Source organism: Agelaius tricolor, unplaced genomic scaffold (assembly GCF_023055355.1).
Source record: "Agelaius tricolor isolate 1412-34295 unplaced genomic scaffold, bAgeTri1.0.p SCAF_49, whole genome shotgun sequence".
Classification (NCBI taxonomy): domain Eukaryota; kingdom Metazoa; phylum Chordata; class Aves; order Passeriformes; family Icteridae; genus Agelaius; species Agelaius tricolor.
In genome coordinates this window covers 2,271,044-2,296,348 of record NW_027269309.1, presented here as the reverse complement: position 1 = coordinate 2,296,348, position 25,305 = coordinate 2,271,044, and the positions used below count along the sequence as shown (strand labels likewise).

The 25,305-nt window shown below is 50.7% G+C and overlaps 3 protein-coding genes across 20 annotated transcripts in view; 2 read left to right on the top strand and 1 right to left on the bottom strand.

The window, feature by feature from the left end:
- Positions 1-8,584, top strand: part of LOC139604283 (rho GTPase-activating protein 39-like) — a 56,913-nt gene extending 48,329 nt beyond the window's left edge. Inside the window, exons 6-10 of the mRNA XM_071455389.1 lie at positions 692-765; positions 2,175-2,374; positions 3,279-3,370; positions 3,877-4,046; positions 4,443-8,584. Of these exons, the coding sequence (XP_071311490.1) occupies positions 692-765; positions 2,175-2,374; positions 3,279-3,370; positions 3,877-4,046; positions 4,443-4,637 (731 nt within the window). The 3' untranslated portion in view covers positions 4,638-8,584. The remainder of the gene's footprint in view (positions 1-691; positions 766-2,174; positions 2,375-3,278; positions 3,371-3,876; positions 4,047-4,442) is intronic.
- A 3,055-nt stretch (positions 8,585-11,639) lies between these two features.
- On the bottom strand, positions 11,640-17,914 carry FSIP2 (fibrous sheath interacting protein 2). Its single transcript, XM_071455507.1, has 4 exons — positions 15,649-17,914; positions 14,659-14,794; positions 13,728-13,889; positions 11,640-12,943 (listed from the first exon to the last, which is right to left on the bottom strand). The coding sequence occupies exons 2-4, from the start codon at positions 14,752-14,754 to the stop codon at positions 11,717-11,719; spliced, it is 1,485 nt and encodes a 494-aa protein (XP_071311608.1). The 5' UTR covers positions 14,755-14,794; positions 15,649-17,914; the 3' UTR covers positions 11,640-11,716.
- A 27-nt stretch (positions 17,915-17,941) lies between these two features.
- PHF20 (PHD finger protein 20) overlaps positions 17,942-25,305 on the top strand; it is a 71,769-nt gene continuing 64,405 nt past the window's right edge. For 10 of the 18 annotated variants that reach the window (XM_071455496.1, XM_071455505.1, XM_071455504.1 and 7 more), the window contains exons 1-2: positions 17,942-18,066; positions 21,542-21,603. The gene's annotated coding sequence lies outside the window, so the exon portion shown is untranslated. Of the gene's footprint in view, positions 18,067-18,450; positions 18,651-21,541; positions 21,604-25,305 lie in introns of those variants that run through there. The other 8 variants (XM_071455499.1, XM_071455490.1, XM_071455492.1 and 5 more) reach the window with 4 other exon arrangements.

The window sequence follows — 25,305 nt, the reverse complement described above, 5'->3', positions numbered from 1 at the left end:
GCAGCAGCTTTTGAGGTACAGTTCCCAGGCTTTGGTGTGTCCCATTTTCCTTGTCTCACAGAGCATGCCTGAGCTGCCTGATACAGGCTTGTGTTGGAGAATGTTGCAGGCAGGAATGTGAGGAAGCCTTCTGCAGATCTCTGGGAAGATAAGATCCCATCAGCTCCCCACGCCTCTTCTTGTGTCCTGAGGTCACTGTTGGTGCTGCCACTCTGTCCCCACACACCTTTCTCTGCTGCTTCTCTCTCACTAGCAAAGGAACCGAAGTTCTCAAATAATAAACAACCTTGGCTGTGCCCAGCAGGCCAGGGCCCAGGCATGTGTGTGTGCCCAGGCTGTGAATGCTGAATGGGTGCCACGCATGGAGTCAGGGTAGGGCAGGTGCACTCCGGGTGCAAGAGGCGGAGATCTGCAGGAGCAGGGATGGGAGGTGCAGAGCTATGCGCCTTCACTCAGGAGATTAATCTTTCTAAGCCCAAGCCCCGGCATGCACTGACACTGTTTGCCGTGGGACTGGGAGACTTCAGGGTGCTCAATGCAAGTTTTGGCAGTCCTGCCCTGCTGCAGTGGGCTGTGCCTTGAGGGGACTGCTTGTTCCAGAATGAGCTGCTGTGCTGAAGCTCTCTGAAGGGCTTCAGTGTGGGGGTATATGGTGCTGTGGGATGACCACTCATTTCCTCTTTCCCACCAGGTCTACCCATTAGCACCTATGCCAAGTACTGCTACCGGAAACTCCATAAAGTAGCCGTCACTGGAGGCAAAAAGGTGAGCAGTTGCCCTGGCTGCAGGGCTTGGGGGCTGCCAGGGGGACTCTGGTGGTCACCACTGATTCAGTGATGGGAAATGGAGATAGAGTGAGCAGGGGAGGCTTGCTCAGAGTACATTTCCCCATGAATGTGTGGGAGAGGGCTGCTGTCCAGTTCCTGCCATCCTTCTGGCAGACAGCAGTGCCTGCTGTGCAGGCATCTGCATGGCTGCCTGCTTCCTGGCCTCAGGGACAAAGACAACCCCAACACTTAACTGTTTCCAGGGTAAAAGGAGGTGTCTGTGCACGGGATACTCATAATTTTGTTTCTTCAGGTGAGGGAAGAGTCTCCCTTTGCACTTAGAGCTTGGGTCTTGCAGCTGTTTTACTGCAGAGTTGCTCATTCCCAGTTCAAACAGTCATACAGCAGAGATGGGTGGTGCAGAGGGGAGTCTGTGCTCTGCGTTATCTGTAATCTTCCTTTCTTCCCTCTGCACTGTTCTGCCTGTGGCCATGAAAAGTGGTAGATGGCCTGTCAGTTCTAGGTCACTGAGCCAGATCTGGTCATCAGGGGTTTTTTTTTGGAAATTCCTTTGGGGACTCCCTGCCATCTGAACTTTATGTAGTGAGCAAATTAGCTGAAATACCTTGAGAGGGGTGAAGGCTCCTGGCATCCTGCCAGGGGCAGGACAGTAAGCCTCCAAACACACATTGCACACAACTGCAGCCCTGGCCACTAACCCTCAGAGGGCTCAGTGGGAGCTTCTCCCTGTCGTGTTCCCCACTTGGCTGCAGGATCACTGCTGAAGGCCACTTTGCTGGGCAGCCTGTTCCCCCTGCGACAGCTCTGTGCTTTTCCAAACTGCTGCCAGAGGACATTCAAAACCCCTTTTAAGTGTTGGTATTTGTCAGAAGCAACAGGTACCAATGCCTACTTTTCAGGTTTTAGTACCTCTGAGAGCAAAGCTTTCCCTGGAGTTGGAAATACTTGGAATTCCTATCTCTAAAGGACTGTTTTACACCTGTCAGTGGCTTAAGCACTCGCCTGATGCTGGGTTGGGGTATAGGTGCCCTCGGCTGACCTTACACAGCTAGGGCTGGGCTGGGCTCCACTCCATACTGCCTCCTGCAGCAGGTGGAGCTGCAGCCGGAGCAGTCCCCTTTCTGTGCAAAACACAGCAACAGAATCTCTGCAAAACTAGCCCAAATTCTCCAAAGTGGTCTCCTCTGCTCCTCCTGGGCCTGATGAATAGACCCACCCCTGATTTTAGGCAGCAGAACAAGAACCATGCTGCCAGGAGGCTGACAAGGTGCCCACATGGAGGGTCAGTCTTCTCTGTCCTGGCCACTCACCATCCCCATCCCTGGGTCACTCTTTCTCTGTGGGCTGGCTGTGTCATGGCTGCACAAAGCTTTTCTCTGTCCTCAGGGCCTCCGTAAACCAACAGTGGAAGAGATAATGCATGCCAGGAATGCCATTCTCACGCCATCGCTCTTCGGCAGCTCCCTGGAGGAAATCATGCTGCGGCAGCAGGACATGTATCCAGAGAACAAGCTCCCCTGGGTGCAGACACAGCTATCACAGCAGGTCCTGGCCCTGGGAGGGGAACAGACTGAGGGGATTTTCAGGTGAGCTTTTGCGGTACTGTGCTACTTTTGAGCAAACCACATGTCAGCATTGAGTCAAGATTGACCTCCACATGCTTCCTCTTCCCTAAGAATAGCACTTCACTGTGGACTGGACAAAACCTGACTTTCCTCAGGTTCAAGAATCACCTCTTGTAGTGTCATTAGCTAGTTTGCATGTGTTAGCACAGGGGGGACTGGTGTAGGTGTGACTTATGTGGACAACTCATCCCCAGGCAGGGCGATGAGCTTTCATCAGATTTGGCAATGGTGGTTAGCTGGTGTAGGGGAGGGAGGAGCTCCAGCATCCTGGCAGAGACCTTCATCTAATGCAGCACATCAGCCTCAGTGCTGCACAAGACACGAGGAGTCAAGACACAGAATCTGTGTGATGAGCATGGGGGACTCTGCTTTGGGTTTGGGTTTTCTTTGTTGTTTTCTTTGTGTGTGGTTTTGTTTTGCATTTAAGATTTGAATTAGTTTTTCAGTCCCTAAACTTAAGATAGTTGTTAAAAGGCTCAACTTTACCTTGTATGGGTAAATTTTTTGAATAGATAGATAACAGATAGATAGATGTGTGTATATATATAACTATATTTAGCCAGAGATGCTGCTCATCTTTGGTCTGAACACGCTGCAAAGAAGCCTGGTTACAGAAAATATTCACTCCTGAGAACAGTGATAGTTGATATCTGAGCTAGTTGGAGCCCCCACTTCAAGATGGTGTATAAAAATCAGCACTCCCTTCTCTCTGAGGAACTGCTGCTGTAGCTGCCACTGGTGCCTGAGGCCTTCTCCCTGCTCCCTTCTCCCTGAGGCCCCAGAAGCAGCTTCGGAGACATGCTTTGCTGCCTCACCAAGCACATTGCCTGGCTCACTCAAAAGGACCTTTTCTGTGTCTCTGCAGGATACCAGGTGACATAGATGAAGTCAATGCATTGAAATTGCAGGTGGATCAGTGGAGAATCCCAAACAGTCTCAGTGACCCCAACATACCAGGTATAGGACTGTTGCAGGTGTGTTGCTGCAGCCTCAGCCACGGTGCAGTGTGGAGGGGCAGGTGCAAGAGCAGCTCAGTGTGTGTGCTGCTGCTTGGGAATGTGTACACAAGCTGTCTGCACTGACCGGGATTTTGTTCTGTGTCTTTTCACTGCCTTTCCAAACACTGCCCATAGAGGAAACACTGGGTGTGGGGAGAAATCTCTGTCTCTGATGTAGTAAGGCTGTGCAAGCTGGGCAGAGTGGTGGAAGTCTTTCAGGTCTCCTTGTCCTCTTCTTTAGGCAGCCCCAGAGCTGCTTCCTAGAGGAGCAGGTAGGTAGCAGCCAGTATTTGCCACTAACTGGTCTGCTTGAGTCCCTGAGCATTTCAGAGCCAAGACTGAATTAAGGTGAAGCAGCACAAGCACAGAAATCCCTTCTCTGCCATCTCTCTCACTGCCAAGTTTGCCCCTGAAGGGGGTGGGGAAGTGACCAGAGCTGTTCTCATGCACCTGCTTTCTGCCCAGCCTCTCTCCTCAAGCTGTGGTATCGGGAGCTGGAGGAGCCTGTGATCCCCCAGCAGTTCTACCAAGAGTGTATCAGCAACTATGAGAACCCCGATGCTGCCGTGGCTGTGGTGCAGCTTTTGCCGGAGCTCAACAGACTGGTGCTGTGTTACCTCATACACTTCCTGCAGGTAGGCAGCCCCCACAGCCCTGCACTGGGGCCAGGAGCATGTGAGGCACAGTTAGTGGGACAGCTGTGGTGGGACCATCAGCACAATTTTAAGACCTCTTATCTGTACTTAAGGTGGGATTGATGGAGGGGTGTTTGCTGGCCTTGTTCCTTATGGGAGCAATAAACCCTGATCCTGATCTTGTAGAGCCTGGGGTTGGTTTCCTGTCTGCCAAGGCTGCTGCTCTGTTGGTTGTGTCAGAGCACAGTGTTCTTCCCTGTGGAGGTGTGATACTTGGGGCACTGTCCTTAAGGCAGGCTTTATGTCTGCTCTCCTTGCACCTTTTCTTGGGCTATGTGTTTGGACTTCCTTGCCCTTTCCCACTGCTCCATCTGAATGTGTTCTTGCTATCTGCAGATCTTTGCTCAGCCATCAAATGTGGGCAGAACAAAGATGGATGTGAATAACCTGGCCATGGTGATGGCCCCCAACTGCCTGCGCTGCCAGTCCGACGACCCTCGCATTATCTTTGAGAACACACGCAAAGAAATGTCCTTTCTCCGCATGCTGATAGTACACTTGGACACGAGCTTCATCAAAGGGCTGGTTTGAGCCACTGGCCCCACGCTGCAAAACATTGCTCTGAGGAGTTGCTAGATTAAATCTTCTCCTCTCCACTTAGGTTTCTTCCATTGTCCTTACTGTTGTCATGCCCTCGGTTAGCCCTTCAGCATCTCCCAATGTATGATCACAAGGACTGGACATTTCTGGAAGGTTTGGTTCTGTCAGCACCAGGAAATCCTTGGGCATGCCAGGTCAGGTTTAGCAGTTCCTGGCCTTTCAGTGTACAATCCTCTTCCTGAGAGCCACAAGATTGGGTGCTCAGTGAAAGGGCTGTGACATGTGTGAGGAACTGCTACATGGGGCAGTGAGACTCTTCATTTCCCTTCTGGAGGCAGAGTTGGCTTGAGGTAGGAAAACATCACTCCTGTGCTGTGGCAAGATCTGATCCGAGGGAAGATGCTGCCTCATCAGGAATAATCCTACTACTATGGGGCCAGCCTTGTTCACCTCTGCAGACTGTTGGCTGGAGGTGTCAGAGTTGTTCTGACATCCCACAGTGCTGTTGGTAGAGGACTGTGAAAGTGCAGAGGTTCAAGAACTGTAGAGCTGTGCAGCAGCATGTAAGACCAGTCCTGTGCTGAGTACCCACCCACACCAAACAGGTGTGGGTGGGTACAACAGGAAGGCCACACACCTAACAACAAACAGGTAAACAACTACTTTGGCATCCTCTTAATGAGGGCCATATCTTCTGGAGCAGTGACCCCAGTGGCCCTGCAGCTCCTGTTTGCTACAGACAGCATGAGCTGACACCAGCTTTGCTGAGGAGCTCCTGAGCCTATGCTCAGAGCAGCCTTCACAGCTCCAGCTCCTCGCACCCCCCTTCCTAATACCACATCCTTCCCAGAACTACTCTGCCAGGAACTAAATACCAATTTGATACACCCTTCAGGCTCAGCCCAGGTCTAAAGAAAGCCCACAACAGTCAGAAGTGCTCCTGTGCTCAGGTACACCCTTCCAGGCAGAGCAGCAGCAGTGCTGTGTGCTTGAGAAATGCTGGTACTGCCTGTAGTCAACTGTGGTATCCATGCTCTTCCTTTGAGGTGTTTTCCTTGCTGGAGGCAGGTCTGCTGCAAAAAAGTGTGTTTTGGGATTACTGTTGCAGTACAAAGTCTGCCAGTATCATGCAAGGTTGCATTTGTATTTCTGTATCCCCCTCCCTTTCCAGTGAGGACCTGGGATCATCCTCTCCAGACTGCAGTGGGGAGCTGAGCCCTGCCGACAGTGAGGTTTAGAGCTGATGCCTGAATCAGTACCAGTGTGGGCGTGAGGTGCCATGTGCAGAGTCTTTCTAAGAGGTTTCCCAGAGCCTATGTTCAGATGAGTTTGAATGAACTCCAGAGCAGAAATTCAGTTTGTGCCCAGCTGAATAAAGGTTCCTCATACCAGATGATCCTGTGGTCCAGGAAATCTTGCTCCCATGTCAAGATAAGCTCTGTCAAGCATGCCCACGAAATGTGCCAGCATTTGTTTCACGTACACACCCATCTCCATGCTTTGATGCCTCTCAGCTTGTTCTGTCCTTCTGTAGTGCTGAACAGCTTGTTCTTCACATGTGAAGCTACTCCCCCAGAAGTGTAGAGACAGGCAGAGGCTACCAGCTCTGACATGCTGTCCTGAGATTTGAATTGCTGAACAAGCTCAGGGCTGTCCTGTTGCCTGCCAAGGGCTGGAGCACCCACGTGGGACCTGCCCTCCTCTTCGGGCTGCAGGTGCCTGTGTCAGGCTTTGCCTGCAGCCACTGCAGTGGTGATCCATGTTACTTCTTGCACTCTGCCAGTGGCAGTCAATCAAACCATAGGCATTTGCTGCTAATAAAAGTGAATGATTCTGGCAAGGGTTGTAAAACATGCTCATAAGAGACACTGGATATTATTGTCTTTGCCAACAGATTTGTAAATACCAATCAGTAAAGTAGCTTTTCCTCTGTTCTAATAGTAATAAATACAATCTTCATGGCTGTATCTTTTATGAAGTGTCTTTTTGTGAATTTCTGCAGCATGATTACATCTGCGTGGGGCTGCACATTTCAGCCTGAATGTCAGTGCTCTTGAGTAAGATTTGAGAATCAGCATGAAGTAAGCACTTGGCAACCATGCTTTGGGCTGGTTCTGTTGTTCTTAATTCTCAGGCAACTACCAAAGGACACTTAATGAATCTTGGAAGAGAATGGTTTGAAACAGGTACAAGACAATACTGCTTTACACATATCTTCTGGAGCCTTTCAGGGTCATAAAGGTATGGGAGAAGTTTATGGGCAGTTGGAGAGTAAGAGGGATATTCTGCTTGTGTCCCTTCTTCAGCAGCTGGGAGTGCTGCAGGTGGACTACAGGAGGTGGCCACACTGGCATCCTCTGCATGGCCTCCCGCGGGGTCTCTGCTGATGGAGATGTAATTAATTGGGCTGTTAGGCTGACCTGATGGGGACATTTTTATGTTCAGACTGGAGCATTCTCTCATCTTTCCTTGCTGGTAGTCCAAGAAACCACTGGGAGCAATCTGTTGGTGCTCGAGACTCGTGCTGGTTGCACAGTGTCGAGCTGCAGGGCAGTTGCCAGCTGTGCTACTTCAGCCACACAGGAATGAGCCCAGGCTCTGGATTGTGTTGCTGGTGCTTTGGGGGGTGGTCACTGTCTTGTCAGACTAGGAAAAGCTGCTGCACTTCAGACAAAGCCAGTGAGGGCTGCTCTGTCACACCAGCAGTTTAGGTCACATATGCTGGCCATACCACTGAGTTTTCCCACCAGTCTGGCTGGCAGAAGTGTTGTAGGTGGGCTGTAGGGCAATGGAGCGCAGAAGGAAGACCGTGAACATTGTAACCTCACACAGCCCTTTCCTAGGGGGATGTCTGCAGCCCAATTTCTGAGTGTTCCCAAAAGCTTTTCTGTGAAATGAGCTGATTTTTGCCAAATCAGAAAAGGCCACAAACTGAGTGCTTCAGCTCAGGCTCCAAGACTCAGGCTCACTCCTGCAGTCACCATGACCTGACACCTGGATCAGTTAAAGAAGCGATGGCCAGAGCAGCAGCTGGCCTTGGAACAAGCTTGTGGTTTGTTCTTGCCTTCTATGAGCAGTGCAGTTGGACCCGGTGCTAGAGGCCTGGGACACAGCTCCTTGAGAAGAGGCACCAGTGGCTTGTCCATTACCTGCTGCTGGTTGTGAGAGACTGATGTGTTCCAATGGGGCCAGCACTCCTACAGTGCTGGGTGCTCTTGCTTGTGCTGTTGGATTTCTGGCTGGTTTGAGTCTCCTTTTCACAGACCCTTACAAGAACTTTTTGCTATGCCTGCAAACAGAAATGGTAAAAGCAATTCTGCTCATGGCAGCTGATAGACACCATGCCCTCATGTCTGTTGCCCATGTGCCACCTCAGCTCCTGAAAAGGCTGGGCAGATGTGGATCACAGGTGGATTTTGGACCTGTGTCCTAGATTGCAAGGCAATGTGTATTCTATTTGCCATCTGTTAGAGGTCTGACAGTTATCTTCTGTTAATTGGGCAGTTCTCTTCCACAAACCAATCCTCCCTCTGGGGAGACATCAGCTGTTAATGGGCTATTGAATGTCACTGCATGACTGATAAAAATTACAGCATCCCATTGTGAGATGCCCCACCCAGATGGAGGAGCCAAGGATTCTTAACTGGATATAATCTGAGTTTTTGGGACACCAGATCAGCCTTTCCACTGGATTCTCAGAGGAACAGCTGCCTTTTCCACTGGATTTTCAGAGGAAAACTACACTCTTCTACAGGATCACTGCTCCAACAGAACCACATCTGCCACTCCAGGAAGACTGCAGCCATCATTCCAATTGGACTGCTACCAACACCCTGACCAACAGGGTGTCAGGTTGTATTCTGAATCAGTGGTTTTTCTTTTGTATTATTGCATGCTTTGTTTGTTTTTTCCCTTTTCCTAATAAATTGTATTTCTGACTTGGAGTCTCTCACTGGTTTTGCTTTCAAACCAGAACAACCTGTCTGTAGGTTCAGCTTGAGGTGGAGAAAGGGCTTAGCTTTGGCAGCTGCCTGATGTTTTACAGGACAGGGCAACCACAAGGCTACCCCTCTAGTAAAGAAGTTCCCCGCTGTCTTTCCTTCCATTGAAAATGTGAAGGGTCTCCCTGCCCTTGTCCACCAGAGATGCACAGAAGTTCTGCCACCTCCTCAAAGCTCCTGGGTAATGAGAGGCCAGTTTTTAGTATAATTCCCATGTAGGTTTTAAGTCCAATCCTTACATGGAACTTTGCACTAAATCAGCCCTGTGGGAAGATAGAGACCAGAGGAACGGGCAGGTCTGCTTCAGGAGCCCTGCAGCACTGGCAGGAGGCAGAGATGGGAGGCTCCCTGTCCTTATGCTGCCCCAGTGCTGGTTTGATGTGGGTGCAGCACAGCACTGGCAGATTGAGCAGAACTGGCCCGTGGAGACAGTGCCAAGCTGGGGCTGTGTGGAGCAGGGCTCTGGCTCTGCCACACCCATGGACTGTCTGCGGGACACCCAAAAAAATGAGATGGGAAAAGTTGAATTAGTTGCTGAGGTTGCTGCTTTTAGAGGTCCTGTTGTCCTATACCATTTGTCAGCCATGGTGAGCAGTGGCAAGAGCTGGTTGTGAGTGCAGTGGGCTGGGGAAACCAGCTCAGGCATTCATCATCCCATGATGAGGGAACAGGAAGGAGCATGGGTGTTCTGAGTGAGGTGGACCACACAGGGACCTGACCAGAGTTGAGTGCTTACAGGTAGCCATGCAGGAAAGCTTTTGGGACGTATGGAGTCACTCATCAGTCTGACTATTCTTTGCAAAGCAGGGGACACCAGCTGAGGACTCTGTCCAGGCCACAAGGATTTGAACCTGCATCTCCTGCCCCAGCCTCTGCCTGGACCTTCCTCTGTCTCACCATGCAAACTATCCATTTTGTCTGAAGTGCTTAGTGTTTACAGGTACCATAAAGGGAGCTTGTGTCTGAGGACTGGAGGACTGTGGTCACCTCTGCTGTCAGGGCTGGATGCTGGCAGAGATCGAGGCCTGAAGTCATGAAGGTGTTAGGAAGGTCAAGGCTCTTAAAAGCTGCAGCTTCTCCCAAAGGAGAACTAGTGGGTTACATCAGTTCATCTCCACTCACAGACACATTTCTTCCATCTCGTCTGTGCCATGTCTGGTCTTTTGTTCAGATTACAAGTGAGGTGGGAGACCAGGTGGTCCGTGAGGGATGTAGAGGGTGTGGAATGGAGGAGGGAGTGGGGCCCTTCCTTTTCAGTGAGCTGCTGTATTGCCTCAGCTGCCTTGAAACAGGCTTCCCTGAAACAAGATGGCCTTGGTGCCTGCTGGGGAAGACAAGGGCACTGCAAGTGCAGACAGTCCCCAAATAACTGGGCTAAGGTGTCCCCTGGTGGGTGTTACCTCCTTGCTCTTGGGACATGTCCATCAGACCCTGTAACCCCAGGGACCACAGAACGGCCTGTAGAGCCTCATCTGCAAATGTACAGCCCTGTAAAGAATGAGGAGGTGAGGAATCTACTGCCTTCTCCCTTCTCCCACCTAAATCGGGATGTCTGGGTGCGGTGATGTAGAAATCTCTGCTTGTCTGTGTGTCCCTCCCAGCCACTCCCTGGATGGGGCTGTGCTTGCTCTGGCCAAGGGCACAGGCTGAGGGTGGGCACCTGTCCCTGGAGATATGTAGCCAGTTCCCAGTCTCTGGTGCTCTGGTCAACAAAGAAGGGGTGAGAAACTGTCCCAAAGTAGAAGGTACTCAGAAGTGGAATTCTGCTATGATGATGGCACACTGACCTGGTGAGTCACTCAGCTCCCATTCTTGTGTGCACCTTGGGAGCAGTCTGGAGGTCAACTAGACCTGTGGGACCTCCAGCAGCACTCTGACAAAAGCAAGTACAAGCAGGGTGAAGCACAGTGGGGAGAGCGGGACACAAAGCTCATCCCTGGCCTGCTGCACATTGGTGTGGAGGGTGGAGACCATGTCCAGATGAATCTGTAATGCTCCTGCCCCAGAGTGGGATGCTGCAGCAGCTCTGCAGACTGCAGGGCCCCCATGGGGGCTGTGTTGAGGCAGCTGAGGGCTCTGGCAGAGGTCTAGAGACAGGAAAAGACCCTGTTGGCACAGACTCCCCTCCTTCCCACTGCCATGCAGGCCCCAGAGTGGCCAGACAGGGAGGAGTGGAGGGTCTCAGGCAGGGAATTGCTTCAGCCAGGCACAGAGGCCTTCGTGACTACTCTCTGGGGCTGCTCCTTGGGTCCATTGCCCTGCCACAAGTGTGATTGTCTCAGCTGGAATGTAGGGAAGCAGAGCTGCTAAGCTCGGGGCCGGTTTCCCAATAGCACCACTACAGCCAGGCCCTTGAGGGGAAGTAGCTGAAGGACACCTCACTGGGAACTTCCTCCCTGTTTCTCAGGAATGTTGCCTAAACGCTGACCTTTGCCCTTGGACCTCAGGCCCTTGCCTGAGCTGGGTCAGCCATTTCTGTGATGGTGGAAATACAGTCCAAGCCAGGATCTCCTCCCCTGACCTGCCTCATCGCTGTAGGATTTTCCAGTGTTCATCTGGTCACTGTCCCTGCTTTGCTCCCATTTGCCACTGGCCTGTCCTGTGCTGGATAGGGCAGTGCCCTCCCAGCTCAGTTCCTGGTCAGCTGTCCTATGACAGCTCCTGCTGCTCTCTGACAGTGAGTCGTGTGGAGTGCACAACTCTGCTCATGCTGAGCATAAAGAAAGGATTTTCAGGTGACACCTGAACTCCTTTGCAGAGAAAGCAGAGAAGATCCAAACTGATCCTTCCACTTGCTCAACAGCGAAGCTTGCTAAACAAGACAAAAATACTGGCTACTTCTTGCCTCCCTACCTCAAATTCCCTATAAAATTTGGTCTCAGCATGATAGAGGCTGAAGAATGGAAGATAGGACAGGTTACACTAGGGAAAATGCCCAGAGACAGTATGGTCTAGCTAAAGAAAGCACACACAAGGCCTTGGGAATAAACTTTATTGCCACCACAAGGATGCGGTCTGTGTTTGCTGTCTGAGGGCTCTTCAGCTCTCCAGTCACACACCTCACTTGCATCAGATGAGCTTTGGGCGCTCTGCTTTGTGCTGTGCTCTGTCCTGGGCTGGAGGGATGGGCTGTTGGGAAGGCGATGGGTCCATGGTAGAGAAAGTGTCCTCGGTGGCACAGCTCTCTATTCCACCTTGGGATGTGGGTGGGTTTGCAACAGGCCCTTGAAAGTTCTTGTTGAGGGATGGTGCAGGCCCAGGTTGACTAATCCGCTCTAATACTGAGTCAGCAATCCGATTTGACATGGTCCTTACATCCAAAGTGTTGGCTAAGGCTGTTGACTTTAGGCTCCTTTTTCTTTCCAAGTTCTCCTTCACCATTGCACAATCTTCAGGCTCCATGGTTTTGGCACACCCGGCCCCTTCTGCAGGGGCAGGCCACATTGCTTTCAGGCTCTGCTGTTCAGATGCTCTGGGAAATCCTTGTCCAGCTTCCATGCCCTGCCTTGGACATGTTTGGGATGACTGCACTTGTCTGTTGGAGACATTTCCCCCAGGAAGCTCCAGGATTTCAGTGTACTCACAGCCAGTGTCTTGTTCAAACTGAGAAGTTACAGAGGATTCCAAGGTATAATGAACACTCTCAACAACTTCTCTGGTGAGTGTGTCAAGGGAGGTCTTTGAAAGTACTCTGTCTGCAGTGTCCTTGGATTTGTCTGCTTGGGTGGCTCTTCCAGCAAGAGGCAGGTCCTCCCACTTGGCTGCAACCCCTGCCTCAGCAGCTTTGGATGTGCTGGATGCCAGACGGTCCCCCAAGATCTCCAACACTGTTGCTACAAGCTCTTTCGCCATCACTTCCATTTTCTGATGGTGATCTAGAGAAGTATCCAAAAGTTCTGCTCTCATGCAGCCTAAAAGTCTTCCTCTGATTCCCCGGGCAACCCTCTGTAAAAAGCTGACATGCTGATCCCTAGGAATCTTCAACTTCTCCAACACTCTGTACACCACAGTCTCAACCAGCTCTTCAAGCTTCTTGGCTTCTGCTGCAGTTAGTTGCTTAAACACAGCATTCAAGAGGCCATTGTCAGTGCCATCTGGCTTCCTCTGGGAATCAGCAGCAGTGCTGGTATCCTTCTGGCCCAGCTCAGCTCTGGGGTAAGTTTGGCCCTTGTTCAGAGCTGCTCTCCCTTTTCTGCATCCCCCCGATTTTTGGCTCTTGGATAGGCTGGAAGGGTTTTGAGGCTGCAGCTTCCCCTGACAGGAAGTGTTGATGATTCTTGGCAGGTTGGGGCCACGCTTTAATTGGGCCCAGGATGGCAGAAGGGAAAAAAAAGTGAAAAGTGAAAAAAAAAAAAAGTGACACCTTCCTGAAAAGTGACACCAGGTTGTGGGTCATGTTGCTCGGCCCCTGCATGCTGAGGATTCCTAAGGGCCCAGGCTGGACCTCTGCTTCAGCCAGGCCATGAGGGCAGGGGAGAAGGGCTTCCCTCAGCACGGTGTGTGCCTGCACGTGGCCCTGCTGCCCGTGCCCAGCTCAGTGCCCTGTGCTGGCTCAGCTCCCAGCTGTGGAGTCCTTTCCCCGCCACAGCGCCCGGCCCAGCAGCACCGCCCTGCACAGTCCCATGCCCCTGAACACAACGCTTTGCCTACTTCTTGCTGCCCCAAGATCTGCTCTGACTGTAGCTTGATCCTGGTCAGGTACTGCCTGTACTCGTTGAACTCCTTCACAGTGCAAATCACCTATGGAGGGATGAGGGCAGAATCCCCCAAAAACTGTCAAGCCATGCAGTCGGCCTTCCCCACAACAGCCCGAGCCCAGTGGGAGAGGAGCTGCCCCCAAGCCCTCCCCGCATACCCTGGTGTTGGGGCCACTGCTGTGCCCCCAGCCAGGGCTGAACAGGCAGCGTGGGGCAGGCTGAGAAGGGCAGGACTGGGGCTTGCCAGGGGGATGTTGGCGCTGCTTCTGCTCCCAGGGACACCAACGCACAGCCCTGTCCTCTGGCAGCAGCAGCTGCAGCAAGGGCTGTGGGAGCCCTGCTTGAAGAGGGCTGCTCTTGATCAGCCTGATGTCCAAACCTACCTTGTTTTCTCTGGTGACACAGCCCTGTTTCTTCAGCAAATGCAGCACGTCCTTGCGCTTGTGGTAGTCCTGAAGGACAGGGTCATGCAGGCAGTTGTATGCTGGGCTGAGGTGGTGGCAGTAGGGATCATCCAGAGTGAAATAAGGAAACGGCCGGTGGAGCTGTAAGAGTTTCCAGAGTATGAAGGAGGCAGGAGAGTGGAGCAAAGAGGTACCACATGGTACCTGTGAAAAGGTAAAGGTCTTCTCCATCCTTCTGTATGCACAGAGACCTGCACAGACAGACTACAGGGCTGGGCTGTGATGGGTTAAGGGAGAAAAGACAAACTGCACAGCAACTCCACCAGCAAATAGGTATCTTAGGCCACCAGGAAGAACTGCAGACCCATCTGCAAATTAACCTTCAAAGGCTCAAATGCAGCCAGTGGAGAGTGGATGAAACCAGTCTCCTTGGGTTAGGCAGGCCCAAGGGCTGTGTTGGCTACCTCCACCTCCAGAAAATCTCTATCTTGGGAAGCTGCAGTGCAAACTGGAGGACAACAGTGTGTGTATACCCAAGGCAGGGAAGCCCAAGTTATTCCAAAGGTTCCAAGAAGGCAAGCAGAAGGTTGGAATCTCACTCACAAGTGCCCCAGGGCCTGGCCCGACATTGTGGGATGAGCTGGAGGAATGAGCTGCCTTGGCACCCAGACACACACAGCTGTCTGCTGAAGGCAGGGGCCTGGCCACACACATGCACAGTGCCAGAAACAAGTGCAAAGATGGACAAGTGCTTTCTCCTCTGTATTCCAGGGAGCCTGGAGTTTCCCTTGCCCAGTCCTGTCCAGTTGAAGGGCTGCAGCTCGTGCTGTAGAGCAGGTGGCCTCAAGAAAATCTTTGCATGATGGGGACTCTGTGAAAGAGATTTTCTACCCCTTTCTATTTCCTTTACCTTTTCACCCAGTTTTCCCCTGCAGAAGACAGGCTTGGATCCAGGTGCCACAGGGATCTTGACTGCAAGTGGAAGGTTCAGCAGTTCAGGGTCCATTTTCCTGGTATCTCCTTCTCCCAGGTGTGGTCTTCTGGGGCTGAGATAGGAAGACACAGACACTCAGGTGTTGCCCGACAAGCCTCCTGCATGGCAGTCCTGAAGCCCTGGAGCATCACCCCATGTCCCAGGCTCCCCAGCAGAGCCCTTTCTATTGGCCCAGTGGTCCCCTCCCCCCTGATTCCCAGTGCACTCAGCAGTGCCTCTGCCTTCGGCAGGACACCAGCAGTGAGATGGAGCTCCACAGCTCTTGCCGAGACCTCTCATGGTGTTGTGATCCCACTCTTACTCTTACTCCAGAGACACAGCAGCTGTCTCCTAGCTAAATATAGCCAGGGGCATTGTTCCATCATGGTGATGTCACATCCCCGTATTGTCACATCACTGTGCTGACATTGTGTCACATGGAAGCTGCCCACCAAGCCTGGGGGGAGAGGGGGCCACCTGGAGGCTCCTTTGGACAGCCCTGTGGGCCACCCCCTTCGTGTGACCCAGCTGTGGGAGCTCCTGTCCACAGGCCCCTTCCCCCCTCCTCTGTCCTGTCATTCTGTGTGGCAAAGCTTCCTCCCGAACAGGAAGGGATGGGAGAAATTGCCACACCAAAGGTGTGCAGTTTGGGTTCTGCTTTTCCCCTCTTTCCCTTTTTAGGGCTTCTTCCCTGTCATGGCCAAGCAGCCACAACTGGGGGAATTGCAGTAAACTGGATATTTGGCCCATCCCTGGAAACATCTAATTCCCGGTTCACATCTCAAGAAACAGTAGAGAAATAGAGGCTGAGGGAGAGCCCTCTCCTCCTCCTTCGTCAGGCTCCCATTCAGCCCAGACACCTTCCTGCCACCTTCCCAGTCTCCCCTGCCCTGGTTTCTGCCGTCCTTGTTTGCTCTCACTTCCTACCCCTTCTTGGCTGGATTTGGTGAGATCTCTGGTGCCCGTTCCTCCAGCCTGTCTGGTTCCTTGGGGCAGCTTTTACCCTGCAGAGCCCCGCCAGCCTCGCTCTTTGCACAAAGGCAAGAGACAGGCAGAGCAATCTGTTGGAGGTGCAGTGATTGATCACCACGGGGCTCTTGGGAAACAGCGAGGGGCGCAGCTCAGGGACGGTGTTCCTGGGCTCCCAAAGCCCTTTCTGGCACACGCTCCAGCTGCAGCTCTTCTCCATCTTGGCCAGGGGAGGAGCAGCATCGGCTGTGCCCCAGCTTCCCTTTGCCACATGTCCTGCTCAGCCCCGGGGCCATGAGCCCCATAGCACATTCAACTGGCATGGACTGTGATGTTCCCAGCATGATGACATCCCTGCAGAGAAATCCACTGAAGTTCACAGTGCAAAACTGCAGCAGCTCAGCAAGGGTGGGAGCTAGGAGATCTCTGCCTCAAGTCCTGGCCGGGTCTGATGAACAAAGGGGACAGAGGAAAGTAGTGCTGTCTGCCTCTGTTCTCACCCGTTTGGGCTCCTTCCTGGGCCACAAAGCTTAGTTTGTCCACATTTACTACTTTCCTCTGTGTGAGGGGAAGCTCTGGACCCACATTTATCCAACTGATCCAATCACGATCTGTCTGCAACCTGCATCAGAGCAGGCAGAGACCAGCCAGGTCTGTGGAGGAGTTCCTGTTGCCTGGGAAGGGCTGCCGCTCCATGGCCAGCCACAGCAGGCAAGTTTGGCAAATGTCTGAGCACTCATGATCATTTTAACCATGGACACTAACATCAGAGAAGCTGGACCCCTAGACAGTGAAAAAGGAGAAATGTCACAAATTGGCACAGACACATCCCTGAACTACCAATAGCCATGTGCTCTCAGTGGGAACAGCAAAGCAAAGGAGCCCAGTGGGATCTAGGAAGACCTATTTTGGAGGGGAAGGAAGTGGTTCTCAGGGCAGGTGTTCTATGAGTCTGTAGGTTTTTTTAACTGATGAAACTCCAGAATGAAATACAGTGCTGTCAAAAAACCCATTACACAAACACTATGCTGATGTTTTGGTAAAATAAAATAATTTTCTATTTATCTCAAAACTTCAGGGTTATTTTCCTTTCTATTTTAATTCTTTCTGCAATTTTTTTTCTCTTCTAGACACCTGCAATGTTAAGACCACTTCTGAAATATTCAGGTTAAAATGCAAATCTGAAAACTGTATTTTCAACCTTTTTTTTTTCCTCCCTGTTGCAATACTTTTAGCAAGCCACTCTGCTTCCACAGATTCCCAGCACACACAGTTCACAGGCTCTGTCAGAAAAGCACTAGCACCTACTGCTGTACAGTGATGGGGACACTCGGCTTTAAACCATGCTTTGTGCTCCCTGGGTCCTGTGATGCTTGTGGAACTGGGCTGAGGCTGATGTCAAAGAAGCAGCCAGATTTGTGTAGCAACAGCAGTTCCTGCAGCTGGAGGAGGAGGAAGACAGAAGGGAAAAGCCCTTGAGCCATGTTGTGTGTTCCTCTGAAGCCCAAAAGCAGCCGGTGCTATGTGAACACCTCAGCCACAGCAGTTACTCTTTCAGTCACAAAACCTGACAGGCGGCAACCCTCTGCTGGTCTGTGGCCTCTGAGCAGAATTTCAAGGATTATCCCAGGAAACCGACCCGAACCAGGGAGAATTTATCCACCCAATTCCAGCATACACAGATTTTTGCTCTTCTATGTCAATCTGGTTTGGGCTTTAACCCAGCATAAAACTACCAAAAAAAGAAAATGAAATTAATTTGCCCCTGAACAACTCTGTTATCTACAGCTGAACCCACAGTCTTCTGACTGTACCAGAGGGTGAGCACGGCTGAGGAGCAGTGACGATCCCCTCGGATGGGCACTACTCAGGCCCACTCGCTTCCCGGCACATGGGGCAGCAGTGAGGGCACCGAGCCGAGCCAGCTGCGACAGCCACGGGCGGGTGTGCGCAGGAGCGCCCGCATCCCGACATCCGCCTCAAGGAAGGCTCAAGGGAGCAGGCCGCCAACTCTCCCCGGTATTTCACCACCGGGCCACCTCAGCGCTCACGCTCCCGACAGGGCACTGCGACTGTGCCCCGCTGCGGGCCGAGCACCCGCCGGGCCCCTCCCGCCCCGGCAGCACCGCCGGCCCCGGGGGCCTGCCGGGCCGGGCCCCGCCCCGCTCGGCTCCATGCCCGGCCCCGCCCTCTGCGCGCTCCCTCCGGCCGGAGTAGGCGGGTCTTCCGCGCCCCCCCCCCCCCCCCCCCCCCCCCCAGCGGCGCCGCATCGCGGCGGCCATTTTGTGCTGCTGCGGTCGGTGCGCGGGGCTCGGCGCGCCGCGGGCCCGGTGGAGGTGGCTCCGTTCTAACCCTTTTTCCCGTACAGATCCCTCGGTAAGAGCGCGGCGGCGCTCGGGCAGGCCGGGCCGCCTGCCCGATCCGGCGCTGCGGGCCCGCGGCGCGGCGGGGAGACGCGGGGAGGGAGGCCGGGCGGGCGCGTCCCCGCGCACAAAGGGCCGGGCCGGGCCGGGCCGCGCCGGGCGGCGCCTCCCGCCTGCGGCCCCGGGGCGCCGAGCGGGGCCGCTCCCGCCTCGCCGCAGCCCGGCGCGCTGAGGCCCGCGGCTCGGGCCGGCCCCGGCCGCTCCCCCGTCCCTGACTCCCTGTCGCCGCCCGCGCACGCCGGCCCGCGGAGCTGCGCGGGCAGGTGAGTCTGTGCGGGCCGAACGCAGGCGCCGCGGGCGCATCCGGCGGGGGCGGCCGAGTGACCTTGCGGCGGCGCCGGGGCCCGAGCCGGGGCACGGGCCGTAAGGCGGGGGCTGTGCCGCAGCCCGAGGCGGGGATTTGACGGGTCCGGAGCGGCGCCCGGCGGGCCGGGTGCGGCGGGGAGCGGGACGTCAGGGCCCGGCGGCTCTGAATTCCGGGACCGCTCGGCGGTGTACGTCACCCGGACCCGGGAGTGGGGAACCCGCGCTGAGCAGGTACTTGCCCTTCCAGATGTTCAGCGCGGCAAGGGGAGGCTTCCGTTCCTTTCCTGTCCCATTAAGTCTAGAGCAGTTGGCAATCTGTAGCCATTCCAGGGTTTAGTTAATCTAAACAGGTACAGTTTCGGGAAACCGTTTTATCTCCTTTACTGACTTAAAATCTGGGTACCAGAGATGTTTCTGTGGTCCCAGGCTGTTGTTTCTAGCCTAAATACTTAAAAATAAACCAGGAGAGATATCTGAAAATTGATGAGTCCAAGTTAAGTAAAATAAATGTCACTAAGCTACAGAATTTTGTTGTGTTGTATGCAGTAGGGAATTAAACAAAATGTTAAAGCAATGGTAGTGACTTGAAATAACCTTTTGTAAGTATCTGTACAGCACTTAGTAATGGAGCATCTCTGTAACTAATGCTTTTGACCTGCGTTCATTTAATTTTCTATAATGTGTTATGAATCCTTTTGCAGAACCAGTTTTGAAAAAAAAGGTCAAGCAAGAAGGCTTAAGCAAAGATCAGTCATATCATAAATCACTGTTTTAATTTTTGTGACTTCTAAACTTTCATAGTAATAAAGGGAGGTGACTTAGATGAATGCATGTTATTCGAATGCATGCTAAGTCAGCTTGTGGAAGAGTTCGCTAGTTTACGCTCTTGCTGATAACTTCATGGATGTCTCCTCAATGGAAATAAAATTTTACTTGAGCAGGCTGAGAGTAAAATCTGTCTGCCTGTAATTTTAAGGTCAAGTTGGGAATGAGGCTAGAGTATTAATTGTTCATAACGATACTGCCTTGACTGAAATGTAAGAAGCATGTAATTTATTCTTACCTTTAATTGGCAAAGCTCTCTGTAGCACTTGCTTTTGCTCCTGTAGTTCCTGCATGACCTAGGCAACAATAATGACTTAAATTCTCCCTCTTGGCCAGGAAAGGAGAGCACAACCCTAATTTAATAGTAGGGGATGATAAATTCTCTCTAACTGCACATATTATTTATAACTGCATCTGCAGAAGATAGGTATTGTCTGTAGCTGTAATTTGTCAGCTGACAGGCTGACACTAGCTCTCTTGCCTGTGTGACTGATGTCCTGTGCACGTGTGAACACTTGCATTGTGAGCTGAGCTAAAGAATGTACAGGGGACAGGGGAAGAATTTATTGCTCAGCCCTACAAGTGGTTGTTGTCAGTATTTAAACTGTACTCTTGATGGTTGTCTAGTTGCATGGTTACAGTGGGGTTTTTTAAAATCTTAAAAAGAGCAGTCCTTTGGACTGGTGCATCATACTGAGAAGTGTTGTGAAGTGCTAATGAGTTCATTGTACGTTTGAGTAAGTCATCCTTTCTTTTTTGCTGAAATTAATTCCTTGTCTTCATACTTTGTACTTTTCTGTTCCTTGCTTGCCTACAGGTTTGTTTTGACTGCTTGTACTTCCTGCAGGAAAATACTTTCTTCAGGTGAACAATGGTGGTTTGGAACTCTTGGTTTGTCCTTGCTGTCCAAATACCAATAGCCACATGGCCTGTGTATTTCTAAAGACCTTTCAGAACTACTGGCATTCCAATATTTTTGTGACTGCAAACACTAGGCTTAAATGATGATGAATGCATGGGTGTATACTGTGTCTATGGTGACTAGCTGCAGATAATAATGTTGGAATATAAACACTCCTTTTGGAGGCATGTTAGTTTGTTGACATGCTTCTGTGTCTTTTTACTGGGCTTGAGGATTTTCAACCAGCCTTATTTAAGTGTAGGCAGCTATGGTCTGCCTTATTTTTTCATAAATCTACCTGAAATGGAGTTCTTAGGATTGCTTAAACAGAAATTGATTAGAAAGGAAAACATGTCTTCAGCTTGGTTGCCTGTATTAATGAAAAGAGAGGAAGCACTGTTGCTTATTGTGCGGGGGTTTTGTTTTGTGGGCTTGATTGTTGTTTTTTGTTGTTTTGTGGGCTTGATTGTTTTTGTTTGTTTTGGATTTTTAATATGAAGTTAGCATCAAAGAGCTTTTCTGATCTGGTTGCTAATGTTAAAATACTAGTTTCAGAATTGACTCACATTTCTGCTGCTTAAAATCAGCACTTCTTTCCCAAGGAATTGGAAAATATCCTCTAGTTCCACAGAGTCGTTGAGTAAGGAAAATATGTTCAACACCTCTGTGCTCCAGATGCAGAGCTGAGCATCCTTAGCCTAGACTTGTGCATCAGGGATGCAGAGTGCTATGAGTAGGGTTGGAGTTAGAATTTTAGTTAGTTTTAAAAGCATGTGTTGGCATAGCAGAGGTTGTGAGTACACCAGGCTGGAATTACTTCTTCCCTATACTGTAGTTTGCTAATGGCTTTTTTTGTTCCAAGACCCCGTGTATTTGTATCAGTCATTTCCCTATGCTGCAGCTGTCTTTTGTTGCTGTTACCAGGCTTGCAGAAATAGGCACTTAGTTTTTTTTGTTTTCCTGATGTCCTTTCATCTCTCAGCTGGGAGACAAGTCTGCAAGCAGCCTTGAAATGCATCCCTTTCTTTTCTTTTAAAACAAATAGGCAAGTTGCATCCTTCTTACAGGGTGACATGTGCACAGATGATCTGTCTACTTAATTAATTACCTTAAATAAAGATAATTTTTTATCAGTACTTATGGCAATATAACTTGGAAAATTTTCCTTTATTTGGATGTCTTGAAAATATCCTCTTCTTTATCAGCAGGTAGGGTGGATTTGGTTCTGTCAAGGCAAGAAGCAATGAAACAATGCTGTGTCTAGGAGTCAGGACACTGTATACTGACTGGGTGGAAGCAATGACCTCTGCGATTTTCATTAGCCAGTGTTGCAGGTGCTGCAAATGATCTGTGAAAAATGTTTTTCAGACTTTTTTTTTAATGGATATTTTTACAGGTAGATTTCTTCTAGGAGTCAAAAGTCCCAAGTCCAGTTACTGCTTCAGGTACTGTAACCAGGTAATTTTTGTGCTTTCTGATTTGCTCCTTCCATTTTCGGTCATAATTTTTTCATCTGATAGCTAAAATTCATGTTGATGCTTGGTGATAAAGTCTTAGGTTCAGCAGCCTGCTGTAAGTGTATACTGTGCTGCTGGAACACCCAGAGCAACCTCTGAGCTTTAGCCAGGTAACTGGGATCCCTGTCCTGTGATGCAGGCATTGACTGGGAGATCAGGAAGAGGACAAACATTTAGTCTCTGGAGGCAACTCCTGTCAAGTGTGAGGGAAAGGTACTCTCTCAAGGATAATGTAATAGTGCAAGAAGGTGGACCACTGTAGAGAAAGGTATCCACTACCCAAGAGAATCAGCTGTGCTGGGGATAATCTATAGGGATTCAAATAACGAGCCTATCAATCCAGATGAGGTCCAGAGTACATAAATGTTGAGCCCCTGGCCTCACTTGGCATGTTTCTTTAAAGAAGGTACTACCTTTCCCTGAGGTGGGCACACAAGAGAAATGCTGCAACATTCTCGGGAGGGTAAAAAACCAAATTTAAATGGTAAACTTTAGCAGAGCAGGAATTTAGCAAAATTTAAAACAAAACAGTCAATTGGAATAAAGCATTTCATTTAGCAGATTCCACCCATCCAACCTTATATTACCCATATTCCAAGAAGGGGAAGTTAGGAGTGAAAAAGAGAGAAAACCAAGATACAGCTACCATCTTTGATCCAAGTGCAGTCTCAGCTATCATAAACTCCAAGGATGATAGGAAAGTTACCCCATGCATCTTAAAGCAGTGGGTTTTACCTGCTCTGGTCTCCTGTGGCTATGCTTCCCAGGTGGGACTTCTGGTTATCTTTGGAGCTAGATTGAGGCTGCAGGCATGGGGTGTGGGGCATTCCTTTCAGTGTGACAGTGCCTGACAATCATTCTGGGCTGGACTAAAGGTTCCTGGAGATGGGGTTGTGGAATGGAGCAGTGCACCTCCCACTTTCCGCAGAACTGCCCCCTCCCTTTCAGTTGATTTGAGCCAGTAATAATTTTCTCTAGTTTTTCACAACAATCCATGTGGCAGAAGTTTGGATGGAGTGTGCCATTTTCATACTCCAGGGCATTGATACTGATGTCAATGAAAGAAGGAGGACAAGAAGTGCTCCAGGTGACTACCTGATTCGGGCAATTTGAGATCATCTTTTTTCCTCCTGACTGACCGGTGGCTGTGAACTGTCCAAGACTCTGGACAGACGTGAAAGACTCAAGCAAGTTGGAGAGGAAATGTCCTGTAGCCCTAATTGGCCAGTGCATGGGTACAATGGAGAGTGGACACTGACAGTGAAGTATTTTGGCCTGAACGCACCATCACAGAGTGCTACTGTGCCAGACGTGCTGGAACTTCAGTATGACCTGAAGTCCAGGGCAGCCAAGTGGTGCCACCATTGAGATTGCCAGTGTGTTTTTCTCTGTTCCTTTAGCAGCAGAGTCCAGGCCACTGTTAGTTTTTACCTGGAGTGGCATCCAGTACACCTAGAAGCGGCTACCCCAGAGGTGGAAGCACAGTCTTACCATTTGCCATGGACTGATGTAGGCTGCACTGGAAAAGGGTGAGGTTCCAGGGTTCCAGAACACTTGTAGTACAATGATGACATCATTGTATGGGGGCAACACTGCAGAGGAGGCTTTTGAGAAAAGGGGAGAAAATAATCCAAATCCTCCCTAAGGCTGTTTTTGCCACGATCAAGGACTTGCCCAGAAAATAAAGTTCCTCGGAGTAAAATGGCAGGATGGATGTTACGAGAGTCCAGTGGATGTGCTCATCAAAGTAGTGTGTCCAGACAGCAAAAAGGAAACACAGACTTTCTTAGGAACTATGGGTTTTTGCAGGATGCATATTCCATAAGATAGTCAAGATTGTAAGCCCTCTCTGTCATGTGACACGGGAGAGCAACAATTTTAGGTGGGATTCTAAACAACAACAAGTTTTGGACAAACTCAACAGAAGATTGTGCAGCAGCCTTTGGGCTACTCAGGACAGGATAAGATGTGAAAAATGTGCTCTACGTTGCAGCTGGGAAGTGTGGTCCTTCCTGGAGTCTCTGACAAAAGTGCCCATGGAGACTTGAAGACAACCCCTGAGGTTCTGAATTTGCTGATAAAGAGGATCTGAGGCCTGTTACACCCCAACTGAAGAAGAGATCTTGACAGGTTATGAAGGGGTTGGCACTGCCTCAGAAGTGATTGACACTGAAGCACAGCGCTTTCTGGTATTCGGACTGACAGTGCTGGACTGGATGTCCAAGGGAAATTCCCTTCTAAACATCATGTCACTGACATCACGTGGAATAAGTGAATGGCTCTGACCATGCAGTGAGCTCAAATAGGAAACCCCAGTCACCCAGGGATCTTGGAAATAATCACAGCGGCACGAAGGCAAAAATATCCGTACCATCAGAAGAGGAGGAGGAAAAGGTGCCACCATGCTAAGGAGACTCCACCATATAATCAGCTACCAGAAAATGAAAAGTGATGCTCTCTTCACTGCTGCTTCCTGTCATACCATAGGGACAAATTGGAGATGGAAAGCTGCCATTTGGAGTCTTACACAGTGAGTTGCAGAAGCTATTGAAGGACAAGGTGGTCCTTGCAGAGCTGAAAGCCATCTAGCTGTCCTCAAATATCGCTGAATGAGAGAAATGGCCAATATCCTACCTCTGCATTGGTTTGTGGATGGTGGCAAATGCTGGGGGGAGGGGGGCTGGACCAGTGAAAAAAGACCAGTTGGTAGTGCAGAGGGAAACCCATCTGGGCTGCTGAAGTGTGGCTGCCTGGGTAGAGAAATTGACTGTAAAAGTATGTTGTGGAGATGCACACATTCAAAAGCTTAAGGAACCAAGAGTTGGGCTACTGAAGAGTATTGCAACAATGAACAGGTGGATCAGGCTGCCAAGGTCAAATTGCCTCAGGTGGATTATTTCTGGCTTGGTGGGCGGCCCGTGACACCTTGTGTCATCTGGAAAGAGATGCAACATTACAGATGGACTCATGACTGTGGGGTGGACTTAACCATGAATACCATCTCCAGGTTATCCATGACTGTGAAATGTGTACTGCAGTCAAGCTGGGCAAGTGGGTAAAACCACTGTGGTATGGGGGGGAATGGTCAAAATATAAATATGGGGAGGCCTGGCAGATTAATTACATCACACTCCTGCAGACCCACCAAGGCAGATGTTACATGCTGACGGTGGTGGAAGGCACCACTGGATGGGTGGACCTACCCCATGCCACTCAGCACTGCCCAGAACGCCATCTGGCCCTTGAAAAACAAATCCTCTGTCAGCATGGCACTCCAGAAAGAATTGAGTCAGACAACAGCCTCATAGACATCTGAGCCAGATACTATGAGATTGAGTGGGTGTATCGTATTTCTTAACATGCACCAGTCTCTGGAAAAATTGAACAGCATAATGGACTGTTAACAACCATATTGAAAGTAATGGGTGGGGAACCATCAGACATTGACATCTACACAGAGCAAAAGCCACCTTGTTAGTTAACACTTGAGGCGACACCAGTCAAGCTGGCCCTTCACAATCAAAACCTCCACATTCTGTAGAATGGGGTATGGTCCCCATGAGGGATAGATTATGAGGAATATATTAGGGAAGACAGTTTGGGTTAGTCCTACCTCAAACAAAGGCAAGCACATCTGGCGGAT